The following is a 13,469-nucleotide window of genomic DNA, read 5'->3' on the forward strand; positions in this document are numbered from 1 at the left end:
CCTGTGTGGGATCCAGCCTTGGAGGTGACAAGAGACACAAGTGGAGGAAGGACATGGAGCTGCTGGAGATTCCAGAGGGGGCATCAGGATGGGCAGAGGATGGAGCAGCTCTGCTGGGAGGAAAGGCTGGGAGAGCTGGGATTGTCCAGCCTGGAGAGGAGAAGCTTTGGGGGGACCTCAGTGTGACTTTCCAGTGCCTGAAGGGGCTCCAGGAGAGCTGGGATTGTCCAGCCCAGAGAGGAGAAGCTTTGGGGGAACCTCAGTGTGACTTTCCAGTGCCTGAAGGAGCTCCAGGAGAGCTGGGATTGTCCAGCCTGGAGAGGAGAAGCTTTGGGGGGACATCAGTGTGACTTTCCAGTGCCTGAAGGGGCTCCAGGAGAGCTGGGATTGTCCAGCATGGAAAGGAGGAGAAGCTTTGGGGGAACCTCAGTGTGACTTTCCAGTGCCTGAAGGGGCTATACAAAAGATGGAGAGAGACCATCTACAAGGGATGGAGGGACAGGACACAGGGAATGGCTTCCCACTGCCAGAGGGCAGGGCTGGATGGGATATTGGGAAGGAATTCCTGGCTGGGAGGGTGAGCAGGCCCTGGCACAGGTGCCCAGAGAAGCTGTGGCTGCCCCATCCCTGGGAGTGTCCCAGGCCAGGTTGGACAGGGCTTGGAGCAGCCTGGGCTGGTGGGAGGTGTCCCTGCCCATGGCAGGGGTGGCACTGGGTGGGCTTTGAGGTCCCTCCCAACCCAACCCAGCCTGTGATTCCATGAATCCCTGCCAAAGCCTCAGCAGCCCATTCCAAAGCTGAATTCCTCTGCTCCAGCAACCCTGCAGGACCCAACCCATGAGCAGCATCCAAGAGTCTCCAAAAGGTCCATGGCAATGATGTGTGACTGTGCCAGGAGAGGAGAACCCCACCCCTCCCTGGGCCTGTGGCTCCATCTCCTCCCACACTCCATATGCTTCATCCCAACACTCAGCACTCCTCAAACTTTTGTTGCAATCCCTCACACAGCAACTCAATTAGCAAAGGTTCATTTTGCCTGCATGCAAAAAATAAATTAATTAACAGAAGTTTCAAACTCTTTAAAAGAACCATAAAGCCAGACCTAGAAAATCCACCACATCAACTGCTCAGGAGCCTGAAGGGGCTCCAGGAGAGCTGGAGAAGGACTTGGGACAAGCATGGAGGGACAGGACACAGGGAATGGCTTCAGACTAACACAGGGCAGGGATAGGTGGGATATTGGGAAGGAATTCCTGGCTGGGAGGGTGGGCAGGCCCTGGCACAGGTTGGGCAGGGAAGCTGTGGCTGCCCCATCCCTGGGAGTGTCCCAGGCCAGGTTGGACAGGGCTTGGAGCACCCTGGGCTGGTGGGAGGTGTCCCTGCCCATGGCAGGGGTGGCACTGGGTGGGCTTTGAGGTCCCTCCAACCCAAACCACTCCAGGATTCCATGTGCTGGTTTATATTGGATTTTGAGAAGGAATTGCTGGCTGGGAGGGTGGGCAGGCCCTGGCACAGGTGCCCAGAGAAGCTGTGGCTGCCCCATCCCTGGGAGTGTCCCAGGCCAGGTTGGACAGGGCTTGGAGCAGCCTGGGACAGTGGGAGGTGTCCCTGCCCATGGCAGGGGGTGGAACTGGGTGGGCTTTGAGGTCCCTTCCAGCCCAAACCATCCTCACTGTGATGGGATTACAGAGATTTTAATTACAAATTCTTGCAGGTGCTCAATAAAATTCTCAAAGGGCTTTTATTTGGGTTTACTTGGCCCAACATTCATGGGAAGGACTTCACTGCAAACACCAACACACAGGCCCTAAAATGGAAATTGTTGGTCTTAAACCTTGTAAGTGCAGAGTTATCCGGGGGGAGAAAACACAGAAAACAGGAATATTTATCCCAGATGGAATTTCCCTGTTTGTTCCCAAAACCAGCCCATCTATCTGCACTGGAGGAAGAACTTGAGATAAGCATTGAACATGGAAAAATTCCAAGCCAGTGTCCCAAATTTGACAATATTAGAATTAAGTGAAGCTTTAGGGTGTCCTGCTCGGGTGTGTCAGGCCAAGGTTTGTATTTCTGGCTTTTAACTCTTGTTTCTGTCACTCTCTGGAAAAATATTATTATATTATCCAGGAAAAATGCCTCTGAAAGAAGCCATTGTCACCTGGGTGTGTGGCAGCACAAGAACAGGCAGTCCTGGGTAATTAAGTTAATGGAGTTATTATGGGACAAAGCCCAAGTTTGGAAGGGAGAAGAGGCACATGGGACAGAGGATATTTTGGGAAAAGGTCATTTGGAGAGAGGACACCTCCAGATCCTGAGGGGATGGAAAGAACTCAGAGCCAAACAGGGCTGGCAGAGCTGGGACAGGTGACAAAATGGGATTCAGGAGGGAAGGACTTGGACAGATCTGCAGCATAAAATATCTGCAGAAAAATATCAAAAAATCAAAAATAGCTGCAGAAAAATATCAAAATACCAAAAATATCAAAAAATCAAAAATAGCTGCAGAAAAAATCAAAAAAATCAAAAATAGCTGCAGAAAAATATCAAAATACCAAAAATATCAAAAAATCAAAAATAGCTGCAGAAAAATATCAAAAATCAAAAATATCAAAAAATCAAAAATAGCTGCAGAAAAATATCAAAAAATCAAAAATTGCTGCAGAAAAATATCAAAAAAACATAAATAGCTGCAGAAAAATATCAAAAAATCAAAAATAGCTGCAGAGAAATATCAAAATACGAAAAATATCAAAAAATCAAAAATAGCTGCAGAAAAATATCAAAAAATCAAAAATAGCTGCAGAAAAATATCAAAAAATCAAAAATAGCTGCAGAGAAATATCAAAATACGAAAAATATCAAAAAATCAAAAATAGCTGCAGAAAAATATCAAAAAATCAAAAATAGCTGCAGAAAAATATCAAAAAATCAAAAATAGCTGCAGAGAAATATCAAAATACCAAAAATATAAAAAAATCAAAAAAAGCTGCAGAAAAATATCAAAAAATCAAAAATAGCTGCAGAAAAATATAAAAAATCAAAAATAGCTGCAGAAAAATATCAAAAATAGCTGCAGAAAAATATCAAAAAATCAAAAATAGCTGCAGAGAAATATCAAAATACGAAAAATATCAAAAAATCAAAAATAGCTGCAGAAAAATATCAAAAAATCAAAAATTGCTGCAGAGAAATATCAAAATACCAAAAATATCAAAAAATCAAAAATAGCTGCAGAAAAATATCAAAAATCAAAAATAGCTGCAGAAAAATATCAAAAAATCAAAAATATCTGCAGAAAAATATCAAAATACCAAAAATATCAAAAAATCAAAAATAGCTGCAGAAAAATATCAAAAATCAAAAATAGCTGCAGAAAAATATCAAAAATATCAAAAAACAAAAAAAAAAAGCTGGAGAAACAATATCAGTAATTCCTACCAATGTGGAATTCTCACTGAGTTGTATCTATGGAATGTCCAAGGCCAGGTTGGACAGAGATTGGAACAACCTGGGATAGTGGAAGGTCCTGCATGGAATGAGAAGCTCCTGAAGGTCCCTTCACCTCAAACCAGTCTGGGATTTTATGAATTATAATGATTAATAGTATTTCATATGGTCAATATAAAGAGCAAAAATAAATCAGCTATAGATAATTAAAAAGATACTTAAAAGAATGAAACAGTAAATTAATTTTTAAAGAAATTTGAAGCAAAACTAAATAATAATAATAATAATAAAATTAAAGAATTGTCTTGTTAGTGCAGAACAAACAGGTACAAATTGAAATGCAAACAAAGAGATTATTTTGCCTGAAGGGAACTGTTCCATGACACCACTTCCAGAGCTGGATAAACTCATCCTGACAGACACCAACAGCCAATTCTTCTGCAAAATGTCCAGCCCTAAATGCTGAAATAACAGAGATGTTTTCCATCCATCCTCTTTATGCCCTTCAGAAACAAAATATTGCAACTGGTGTGAGGAGCTGAAAGTCTGAGCAGCAAAAGGCACCACCAGGGGCTTTGCCAAATGGTCCAGAACCAAGAGGCTTTTTTTGCTCTTGAGGTCTGTCTTTAAAAGAAATTATGTAAAAAGTTACTCTGCCCAGCAAAGGCTTTTTATAACAACTTCTCTCTCACAGCAATTTCCAGCAGCTCCTTAAGAGCTCCCCTGCAAGAATAACATTTGAAAGAGGTAAAAAGGAACACTCTGGCAATGCCTGAGCTGGAAGGACTTTTTCTTCACCCAAAAATGTATCCTGAGGACAAAGCAGCTCTACCCAAAGCCAAATACTGCACTTCAAATTTAGAGGAGCATCTCCCTCCTCCTGAGATGCCCTGGCTGTGTCACCACCAGCATTCCAGTGCTGGGACATTCCCAGGAAAATGAAAATCAGATTTAGAGGAGCATCTGGTTCCTCCTGAGATCCCCTGGCTGTGTCACCACCAGCATTCCTGTGCTGGGACATTTCTTAGATGTAGAGGAGCATCTCATGCCTTCTGAGATCCCCTGGCTGTGTCACCACCAGCATTCCTGTGCTGGGACATTTCTTAGATGTAGAGGAGCATCTGGTTCCTCCTGAGATCTCCTGGCTGTGTCACCACCAGCATTCCTGTGCTGGGACATTCCCATGAACTGAAAATTGGAAGTAGAGGAGCATCTGGTTCCTCCTGAGATCCCCTGGCTGTGTCACCACCAGCATTCCTGTGCTGAGGCATTCCCATGATCTGGAAATTGGATGTAGAGGAACATCTAATTTCCTTCTGAGATCCCCTGGCTGTGTCACCACCAGCATTCCTGTGCTGGGACATTCCCATGAACTGAAAATTGGAAGTAGAGGAGCATCTGGTTCCTCCTGAGATCCCCTGGCTGTGGGCAAACAGCTGCTGGAGGGTCCCCTTCCCTCCTCTGCACTGCCAAGTAGGCAACACACAGTTGATCAACCCAATGGTTTTTAAAGCAGTTTATAGCCAAGATGGATTGAAACCCTGTTAATTAGCAGAGTCAGGATGTCCCTCCTGCAAATCCAGGACTCTCCACTTCCTACATGGAGCTGGAAATCTCTAAATTATCTTCTTTGATTTGGAATGGCTTTTTGGTCCCTAAAAACGTAATGGTGGGGAAAATATTTGATATAATTGAACTCCTGGCTCATGTATTTCTCTGCTCTGCTATTAGAAAGTTTATCCAAATGATTCCACCTCACTAAAATGCCAACACTTTTGGTAGGAATGGATTAAACAGCTAAACCAGGAACCAAACCAGGCACAGCCAGAGGGAAAACCAACCCAACCCCAAACCAGGCACAGCACAGGCAAAACCAACCCAACACACCAAACCAGGCACAGCCAGGGGAAAAACCAACCCAACCCCAAACCAGGCACAGCACAGGCAAAACCAACCCAACACACCAAACCAGGCACAGCACAGGCAAAACCAACCCAACACACCAAACCAGGCACAGCCAGAGGGAAAACCAACCCAACCCCAAACCAGGCACAGCCAGAGGCCAAACCAACCCAACCCCAAACCAGGCACAGCACAGGCAAAACCAACCCAACCCCAAACCAGGCACAGCAGAGGCCAAACCAACCCAACCCCAAACCAGGCACAGCACAGGCAAAACCAACCCAACACACCAAACCAGGCACAGCCAGAGGGAAAACCAACCCAACCCCAAACCAGGCACAGCCAGAGGCCAAACCAACCCAACCCCAAACCAGGCACAGCCAGAGGCCAAACCAACCCAACCCCAAACCAGGCACAGCCAGAGGCCAAACCAACCCAACCCCAAACCAGGCACAGCCAGAGGCCAACCCAACCCAACAACACCAAACCAGGCACAGCCAGAGGCCAACCCAACCCAACCCCAAACCAGGCACAACCAGAGGCAAATCCAACCCAACCCCAAACCAAGCACAGCCAGAGGCCAACCCAACCCAACACACCAAACCAGGCACAGCCAGAGGCAAATCCAACCCAACACACCAAACCAGGCACAGCCAGAGGCCAACCCAACCCAACCCCAAACCAGGCACAGCCAGAGGCAAAGAGACCTCACACCTCTCCAGCCCCCCTTTCTTTGGCTCCCCTGGAAGTCCTTCCAGGCAAACTCAGTAGACCTTAAAAACCCCAAGCACAGAATTCTCCTTCTCTCAGCATCTCCATTTCTTTCTTCTCCAGCCCAGGAGGAAAATAAGCCCCACCTCAGTCAGCAGATGGTATTAGATAATATTCTGTGCTCAGTTACAAAGGCTGTCCACCAAAACTTCCCTTGAATTGCCACTGAAATGGCTTCAGATGTTCTGTACTAGATCTTTAAGCCAGACAAATGTTTTAAAATCTCTTTTTGGATGATCTCCACTGGGAGCACAAGGCCTGGAGAAGCAGATCTCATTTCCCCAGTGGTTTGTGCCCAACAAGCAAGGGCAGAAATAACTCAGAAAACACACTCAATACTAATTAAAAGCGAATTTAAGTCCAGGGCCAATAATTTCATATAACTGATGAAGGCAGCCAGTGCAAAGCCCAAGGCCCCTCTGCAGTGGAGGTGGACAGGGAATCCCTGAAGTGCCCCAACAATCCTGGACTGCTACATTTAAAACATCCAGCAAAAGGATAAATTAAGCCCAGTGCCTCAATTCCCTTAATTTCATCCTTTTAAAGTCATCCTCTGCCATGCAGGGCCCTCACTGCACTGGGGTTGGACAGCAGGACTTCTGAAGGTCCCTTCCAACCCCAAATCCTCCCTCCTAAAGTGATGCACAAGCCACAAGAGCCTCAGTGCAGAACGTGGCCAGACCCAACCAAACCAAGCTCCAGGGAATCCCTGAGGGGCCCAGAGTTGGTTTCCACCATCAGACAGGAGGTTTGCTGAATTTTATATGTTTCCTTTGAGTGATGAGGTGAACTCAAAGTCCTCTGCAGCTTCCTGGTGGAACAGGGGCTGTCATTTCCCCTTAATTATGGGCCTTAATTGCTGGCAGGATTGTGTAGCCAACACAGTGTTGAGAATTGCAGAGCTTCAGCCTGTTATTTAAATGTAAGAGAGAACTGCTTGTAATTTGTTGCTGTGTTTACCCCACACATGGATAGGAGTCTGCACATCCACCAGCAGCTCAGTGGAGTTCAACTATTTGGCGGAAAACAGGCAAGAAACAGCCCAGGCAAAAAACCTGCAGTGACTGTTCATGGCCAACCTCAGCTTTTCCAGGAGCACAAGGATCAACTGCCTGGGAAAAAAGGAGGATTTTCACTTTTCCAGCAGTCACAGCATCTCTGCCTTAATCCTCAGGGCCCTCCTGAGCAGCAGGGAGAGGCTGAACAATCCCATTCCTATTTCTCTTTTGCACAATGTCCTTTTTCTGACCCTTCCCTTTAACTTCAACGTTTATTTTTAACTCGATTTTCATAAACTAAGCACTTGGTTGTTGGGTTAATTGAAATGCTATTATGGTCACAATTAATAACTGATTGCTTTTCTTCCCCTTTCCAGCGTGGAATTGGATTTTAAACAGCAAGAAGATAAACTACAGCCAGTTTTGAGAAAACTTCATCCTATTGAGGAAACTCAGGTTGCACCTTTGCCTTACTCTCAGGAGAGCTACTCCTCCACTCCCAAGCAAAAATCCAAAACTGAGTCAAAAAAGCATGGAAGGTGGAAACTCTGGTTCCTTTAACCCAAGCCCATTGTGTGTGTGGAGTTCAAGGCCTTCTTTGACAAATCCCTGGAGTTCTACCAAGGCTCTCTGAGGGCATCCTGGTGGGTCAAGGAGGGTTCCTGGCCAAGGGCAGCGCCCAGTCCTCACCGTGTGTACCAAAAAGGCCTTTGTACCTGTGGACTCAGCAGAGCGAGGGGCAGGGAGCACCTTGCCCACCTTCACCTGCAGTTTGCCAATGTGGGATGTAAAACCTGAATGGAAACCTGGACAAAGATGGAAAGCAAAACTATCTCCCCCCAGCTCAGATCCGAAAGCGTCACAGTCCAACCAGGCCAAGAGCTCATCCCATCTGCTCCAGAACATCCCCTTGGTCTGGGAAGCCTTTTGGGGGGTTGCTGGGGGGGAAACCCAACGAGCAAGCCTTATGTTTGCAGTGGTGGCAGTTTTACAGCTCCACGTTGATTGGGCAGTGCAGTTTTCAGCACAGGAATCCTGGACAAAGCACAATTTCTCCCGTGGCCCGAGGCCACGCCGAGCTCCGAGCCCCGACTGTGTGTCCTCCCTTCATGGACCTCACCCAACCCTTCACCTTCCCTTCCACACCATCTCTGACTTAGCTGTGTCTCATCCCCACAAGAACCACTTGGCTGCTCCTCTCCAGCAGGAGAGCAACGAGAAACTTCCCAAAATCAGGACAAGCCTTTAAACCACCAGAAGCTCCCAAGGTCCAGGCTATGGGACAATCTCCAACTCCCTTTTGGTACCCAAAGGGTCTCAACGCCAACAAACCAAACCCAACCCCACAAGCAGAACAGTCACAATCTGCATTGTTGGCATTTGCCACCAGTCAGGATTTTTTGTAACAGCTTTTGGAAAACCTTCCCACTCTTGCAGAAGGCAATTTCTGGTCTGCAGCACGTGATGATGAAACCTGCTTGGAAGGAGCTGGAGTTTTAAATGCTATTTATTTATTAAGCTGCTCAGATGGGTTTCCCAACTTGTTATAATTTACAGCTCAATCTATTAATTGTACTTGTTAATTGACACACTTTAGGGGAAAGATGTGAAGCGTTTTTTTCCTGAATTTATTTTGTTGGTTTGATTTTGGTTTCTTTTATTTTTTTTTAAAAATAGCACTTTAAATTTTGCTCTGACTTACCAACTGCAGCACTTTCCTTTAAGTCTTTGCCTCTCATTAAACTTGCATCTCAAATGACCATTGGTGGAAAAATTCCTCATGCTAGAAGTGACCAGGGAGTGGGAATTTTGTTGCCTTTTGTTTTGGGTTTGGGTTTTTTTTTTTAAAGATTTCAGATGATTTGAGTGTCATGGGACAAACTTTGGGTTTGAAATTGCAAAACCTGCAGCAGCTTTAAATACAAATCCCTCAGGTGGAGGAATTTTAGGCAGAAGAAAAGTGATCATTAGTTTGCACACATTAAAAATTTTGCAAGTGTTTTCCTTGACACTGTTTTTCCTCTTAGCTCAGAATCAAATCCATTCCTACAAAGATGAAATAAGTGGTTTGTTTGGTTGGTTTTTTTTCCCAAAAAGCAAGAAAAGGAAGTTAAATTGGGGATGGAAATTCAGATGTCCATGACCAGCCCAAAATTCCTTTCAGTCTGTTTTAATGGAATAAAGGCACCTCTGCAGTAAAACTTCAAGAGGGCTACGAGTTGTTGCACAGAAACAAATCTCCTGGAATGCTTTGGGGGAAGTTGAGGGATCAGGAAGGTGATCCTGTGTGTACCAGGAAGGAAGTGCCATTGTTTCACATGGAAAAAAAAAATGTGTGTCATGTATTTTATATTGTTTTTAATTAAAAATATAAAACTGTTTACAAGACAGCCCACTGAGATGGTTTAGAGTATTTGCAAACTAAAAAAAAAATACTATTTTTCTTTTCCTAAGCTGAAAGAAAGCTCCAATGTGGACACAACAACATTATTTTCAAATAATGTTAATAACTAATGAACTCTCCCATGCTAATGAGTTGGGGCTTTGAAGAAAAATCCCCAAATGTCACCACCTCAGTAGCTTTGCCCCTGAAGCTGTTTGTGTGGGACACCAACCCTGTCTCTGTGCTCACTGACTCATCCAGAGCTTCTGGAATGTTGGGAAAGGAGAGAGAGGGAACTGATGGAACAAAGAGCTCCAAGGGGAAGTTCTCTGGACATGGCCAGGTTATTTTCTTAAGGAGTTGCAGATTTTGAATTTTTTTTTTACATTTTTTTAAAGCTGGGACAAGCAAACACCATCCCTGAGTGTGGATTCCCACCAGCATCTCGTGTCCTCTCCTCCCCTCCCATGGAATTTGTGATAAAATGGGTTTGCAAGTGTGCGAAAAATGGAGCAGATTCTGTTGCCTGTAGATGGCTCAGGTCAGGCAGACACCAAGAGAACAAACCCCAACCCTGATTCTTCAGAGTTTTTAGTTAAATGGGACTGATGAGGCTGGTTTTTACCCTCCTGTAATTAGGGAGACACCAAAAGAACCAAACCCAACCCTAATTTCTCAAAACTTTTAGTTAAATGGGACTGACAAGACTGTTTTTACCCTCCTGTAATTAGGTAGAGACCAAAAGAACCAAAACCAACCCAATTCCTCAGAACCAAAACCAACCCAATTCCTCAGAACTTTTAGTGAAATATTTCTGACAAGATTGTTTTTTACCCTCCTGTAATTAGGTAGAGGCCAAAAGAACCAAAACCAACCCAATTCCTCAGAACTTTTAGTTAAATATTTCTGACAAGGCTGGTTTTTACCCTCCTGTAATTAGGCAGACACCAAAAGAACCAAAACCAACCCTGATTCTTCAGAGTTTTTAGTTAAATGGGACTGACAAGGCTGTTTTTTACCCTCCTGTAATTAGGTAGAGGCCAAAAGAACCAAAACCAACCCTAATTTCTCAGAACTTTTAGTTAAATGGGACTGACAAGGCTGTTTTTACCCTCCTGTAATTAGGTAGACACCAAGAGAACCAAAACCAACCCAATTCTTCAGAACCAAAACCAACCCAATTCCTCAGAACTTTTAGTTAAATGGGACTGACAAGGCTGTTTTTCACCCTCCTGTAATTAGGTAGACACCAAAAGAACCAAACCCAACCCAATTCTTCAGAATTTGCTTAAATATTTCTGACAAGGCTGTTTTTTACCCTCCTGTAATTAGGCAGACACCAAAAGAACCAAACCCAACCCTGATTCTTCAGAGTTTTTAGTTAAATGGGACTGACAAGGCTGGTTTTTACCCTCCTGTAATTAGGTAGACACCAAAAGAACCAAAACCAACCCAATTCTCCAGAGTTTTTAGTTAAATGGGGCTGACAAGATTGTTTTTTACCCTCCTGTAATCAGGTAGACACCAAGAGAACCAAAACCAACCCTATTTCTTCAGAGTTTTTAGTTAAATGGGACTGACAAGGCTGGTTTTTTACCATCCTGTAATTAGGTAGACACCAAGAGAACCAAACCCACCCAGGATTCTTCAGAACTTTTAGTTAAATGGGACTGACAAGGCTGTTTTTTTACTCTCCTGTAATTAGGGAGACACCAAAAGAACCAAAACCAACCCAATTCCTCACACCTTTTAGTTAAATGGGACTGACAAGGCTGTTTTTTACCCTCCTGTAATTAGGCAGACACCAAAAGAACCAAACCCAACCCTAATTCTCCAGAATTTCAGTTAAATATTTCTGACAAGGCTGTTTTTACCCTCCTGTAATTAGGCAGACACCAAAAGAACCAAAACCAACCCAATTCTTCAGAGTTTTTAGTTAAATGGGACTGACAAGGTTGTTTTCACCCTCCTGTAATTAGGGAGACACCAAAAGAACCAAAACCAACCCAATTCCTCAGAACTTTTAGTTAAATGGGACTGACAAGGCTGGTTTTTACCCTCCTGTAATTAGGCAGACACCAAAAGAACCAAACCCAACCCAATTCTTCAGAGTTTTTAGTTAAATGGGACTGACAAGATTGTTTTTTACCCTCCTGTAATTAGGTAGACACCAAGAGAACCAAAACCAACCAGGATTCTTCAGAACTTTTAGTTAAATGGGACTGACAAGGCTGGTTTTTTACCCTCCTGTAATTAGGGAGACACCAAAAGAACCAAAACCAACCCAATTCTTCAGAACTTTTAGTTAAATATTTCTGACAAGATTGTTTTTTACCCTCCTGTAATTAGGTAGAGGCCAAAAGAACCAAAACCAACCCAATTCTTCAGAATTTCAGTTAAATATTTCTGACAAGGCTGTTTTTTACCCTCCTGTTATTAGGTACAGACCAAAAGAACAAAACCCAGCCCTAATTCCTCAGAACTTTTAGTTAAATGGGACTGACAAGACTGTTTTTACCCTCCTGTAATCAGGTAGACACCAAAAGAACCAAAACCAACCCAATTCTTCAGAATTTGCTTAAATATTTCTGACAAGGCTGTTTTTCACCCTCCTGTAATTAGGTAGACGCCAAAAGAACCAAACCCAACCCTGATTCCTCAGAACTTTTAGTTAAATGGGACTGACAAGGCTGGTTTTCACCCTCCTGTAGTTAGGTAGACACCAAAAGAACCAAAACCAACCCTAATTTCTCAGAACTTTTAGTTAAATGGGACTGACAAGGCTGTTTTTTACCCTCCTATAATTAGGTAGACACCAATAGAACCAAAACCAACCCAATTCCTCAGAACTTTTAGTTAAATATTCCTGAGAAGGCTGGTTTTTACCCTCCTGTAATTAGGGAGACACCAAAAGAACCAAAACCAACCCAATTCTTCAGAGTTTTTAGTTAAATGGGACTGACAAGGCTGTTTTCACCCTCCTGTAATTAGGTAGAGACCAAAAGAACCAAAACCAACCCAATTCCTCAGAACTTTTAGTTAAATATTTCTGACAAGGCTGGTTTTCACCCTCCTGTAATTAGGTAGACACCAAGAGAACCAAAACCAACCCAATTCCTCAGAACCAAAACCAACCCAATTCCTCAGAACTTTTAGTTAAATATTTCTGAGAAGGCTGTTTTTTACCCTCCTGTAATTAGCTAGACACCAAAAGAACCAAAACCAACCCTGATTCTTCAGAGTTTTTAGTTAAATGGGACTGACAAGGCTGGTTTTCACCCTCCTGTAATTAGGTAGACACCAAAAGAACCAAACCCAACCCTAATTCTCCAGAATTTCAGTTAAATATTTCTGACAAGGCTGTTTTTTACCCTCCTGTAATTAGGCAGACACCAAAAGAACCAAACCCAACCCTAATTCTCCAGAATTTCAGTTAAATATTTCTGACAAGGCTGTTTTCACCCTCCTGTAGAAGATCTTCGAGGTTCTGACAAGGAAAATGCATTTTGGTTTGCAGTGTGGCTTTGTTGGATGCACTGCCAGCCCCTTGCACTTCACACACTGATTTCCAATAGGCATTTCTCCCATTTTCTGCTTCAAAATACCTTTTTAGCCAATAAATCCTGCAGTCATTTCACATCCCTGGCTATTGGAGTCCATGATTTCCACAAAGCAACAGTTCCATTCTTTGGTTTAGAACTATGAGAAAACCCCATTCCTGGGAGTAGCACTTGGTTTCTTAAAGATTAAAAAAAGAAATCACTGTAAAAATAATTGAAAAAAAAATCAGGATAAAATGAAAAAAAATCATTATTAAAACTGGATACAAAGTGTTTGCTTTTTTTTTTTCTTGAGATGCAAACCCACCATCCCTGCCTTTAATTTCACTCAATGATTTAAAGGTTAATCACTTGTTCAAATCAAAAAGGGTCGTTTTTTGTGGACTTTCCAGCCCAGTCTGCTGTTGG

The 13,469-nt window shown here is 43.6% G+C and overlaps 2 protein-coding genes across 3 annotated transcripts in view; one reads left to right on the forward strand and one right to left on the reverse strand.

The window, feature by feature from the left end:
• The window catches only part of INSYN2A (inhibitory synaptic factor 2A), a 50,236-nt gene extending 40,080 nt beyond the window's left edge, over positions 1-10,156 (forward strand). The window contains exon 4 of the mRNA XM_071564198.1: positions 7,496-10,156. Coding sequence (XP_071420299.1) covers positions 7,496-7,679 — 184 coding nt within the window. The 3' untranslated portion in view covers positions 7,680-10,156. The remainder of the gene's footprint in view (positions 1-7,495) is intronic.
• DOCK1 (dedicator of cytokinesis 1) overlaps positions 1-13,469 on the reverse strand; it is a 359,613-nt gene that overhangs the window by 237,594 nt on the left and 108,550 nt on the right. The gene's annotated exons all lie outside the window — the stretch shown is intronic.

Source organism: Pithys albifrons, chromosome 9 (genome assembly GCF_047495875.1).
Source record: "Pithys albifrons albifrons isolate INPA30051 chromosome 9, PitAlb_v1, whole genome shotgun sequence".
Classification (NCBI taxonomy): domain Eukaryota; kingdom Metazoa; phylum Chordata; class Aves; order Passeriformes; family Thamnophilidae; genus Pithys; species Pithys albifrons.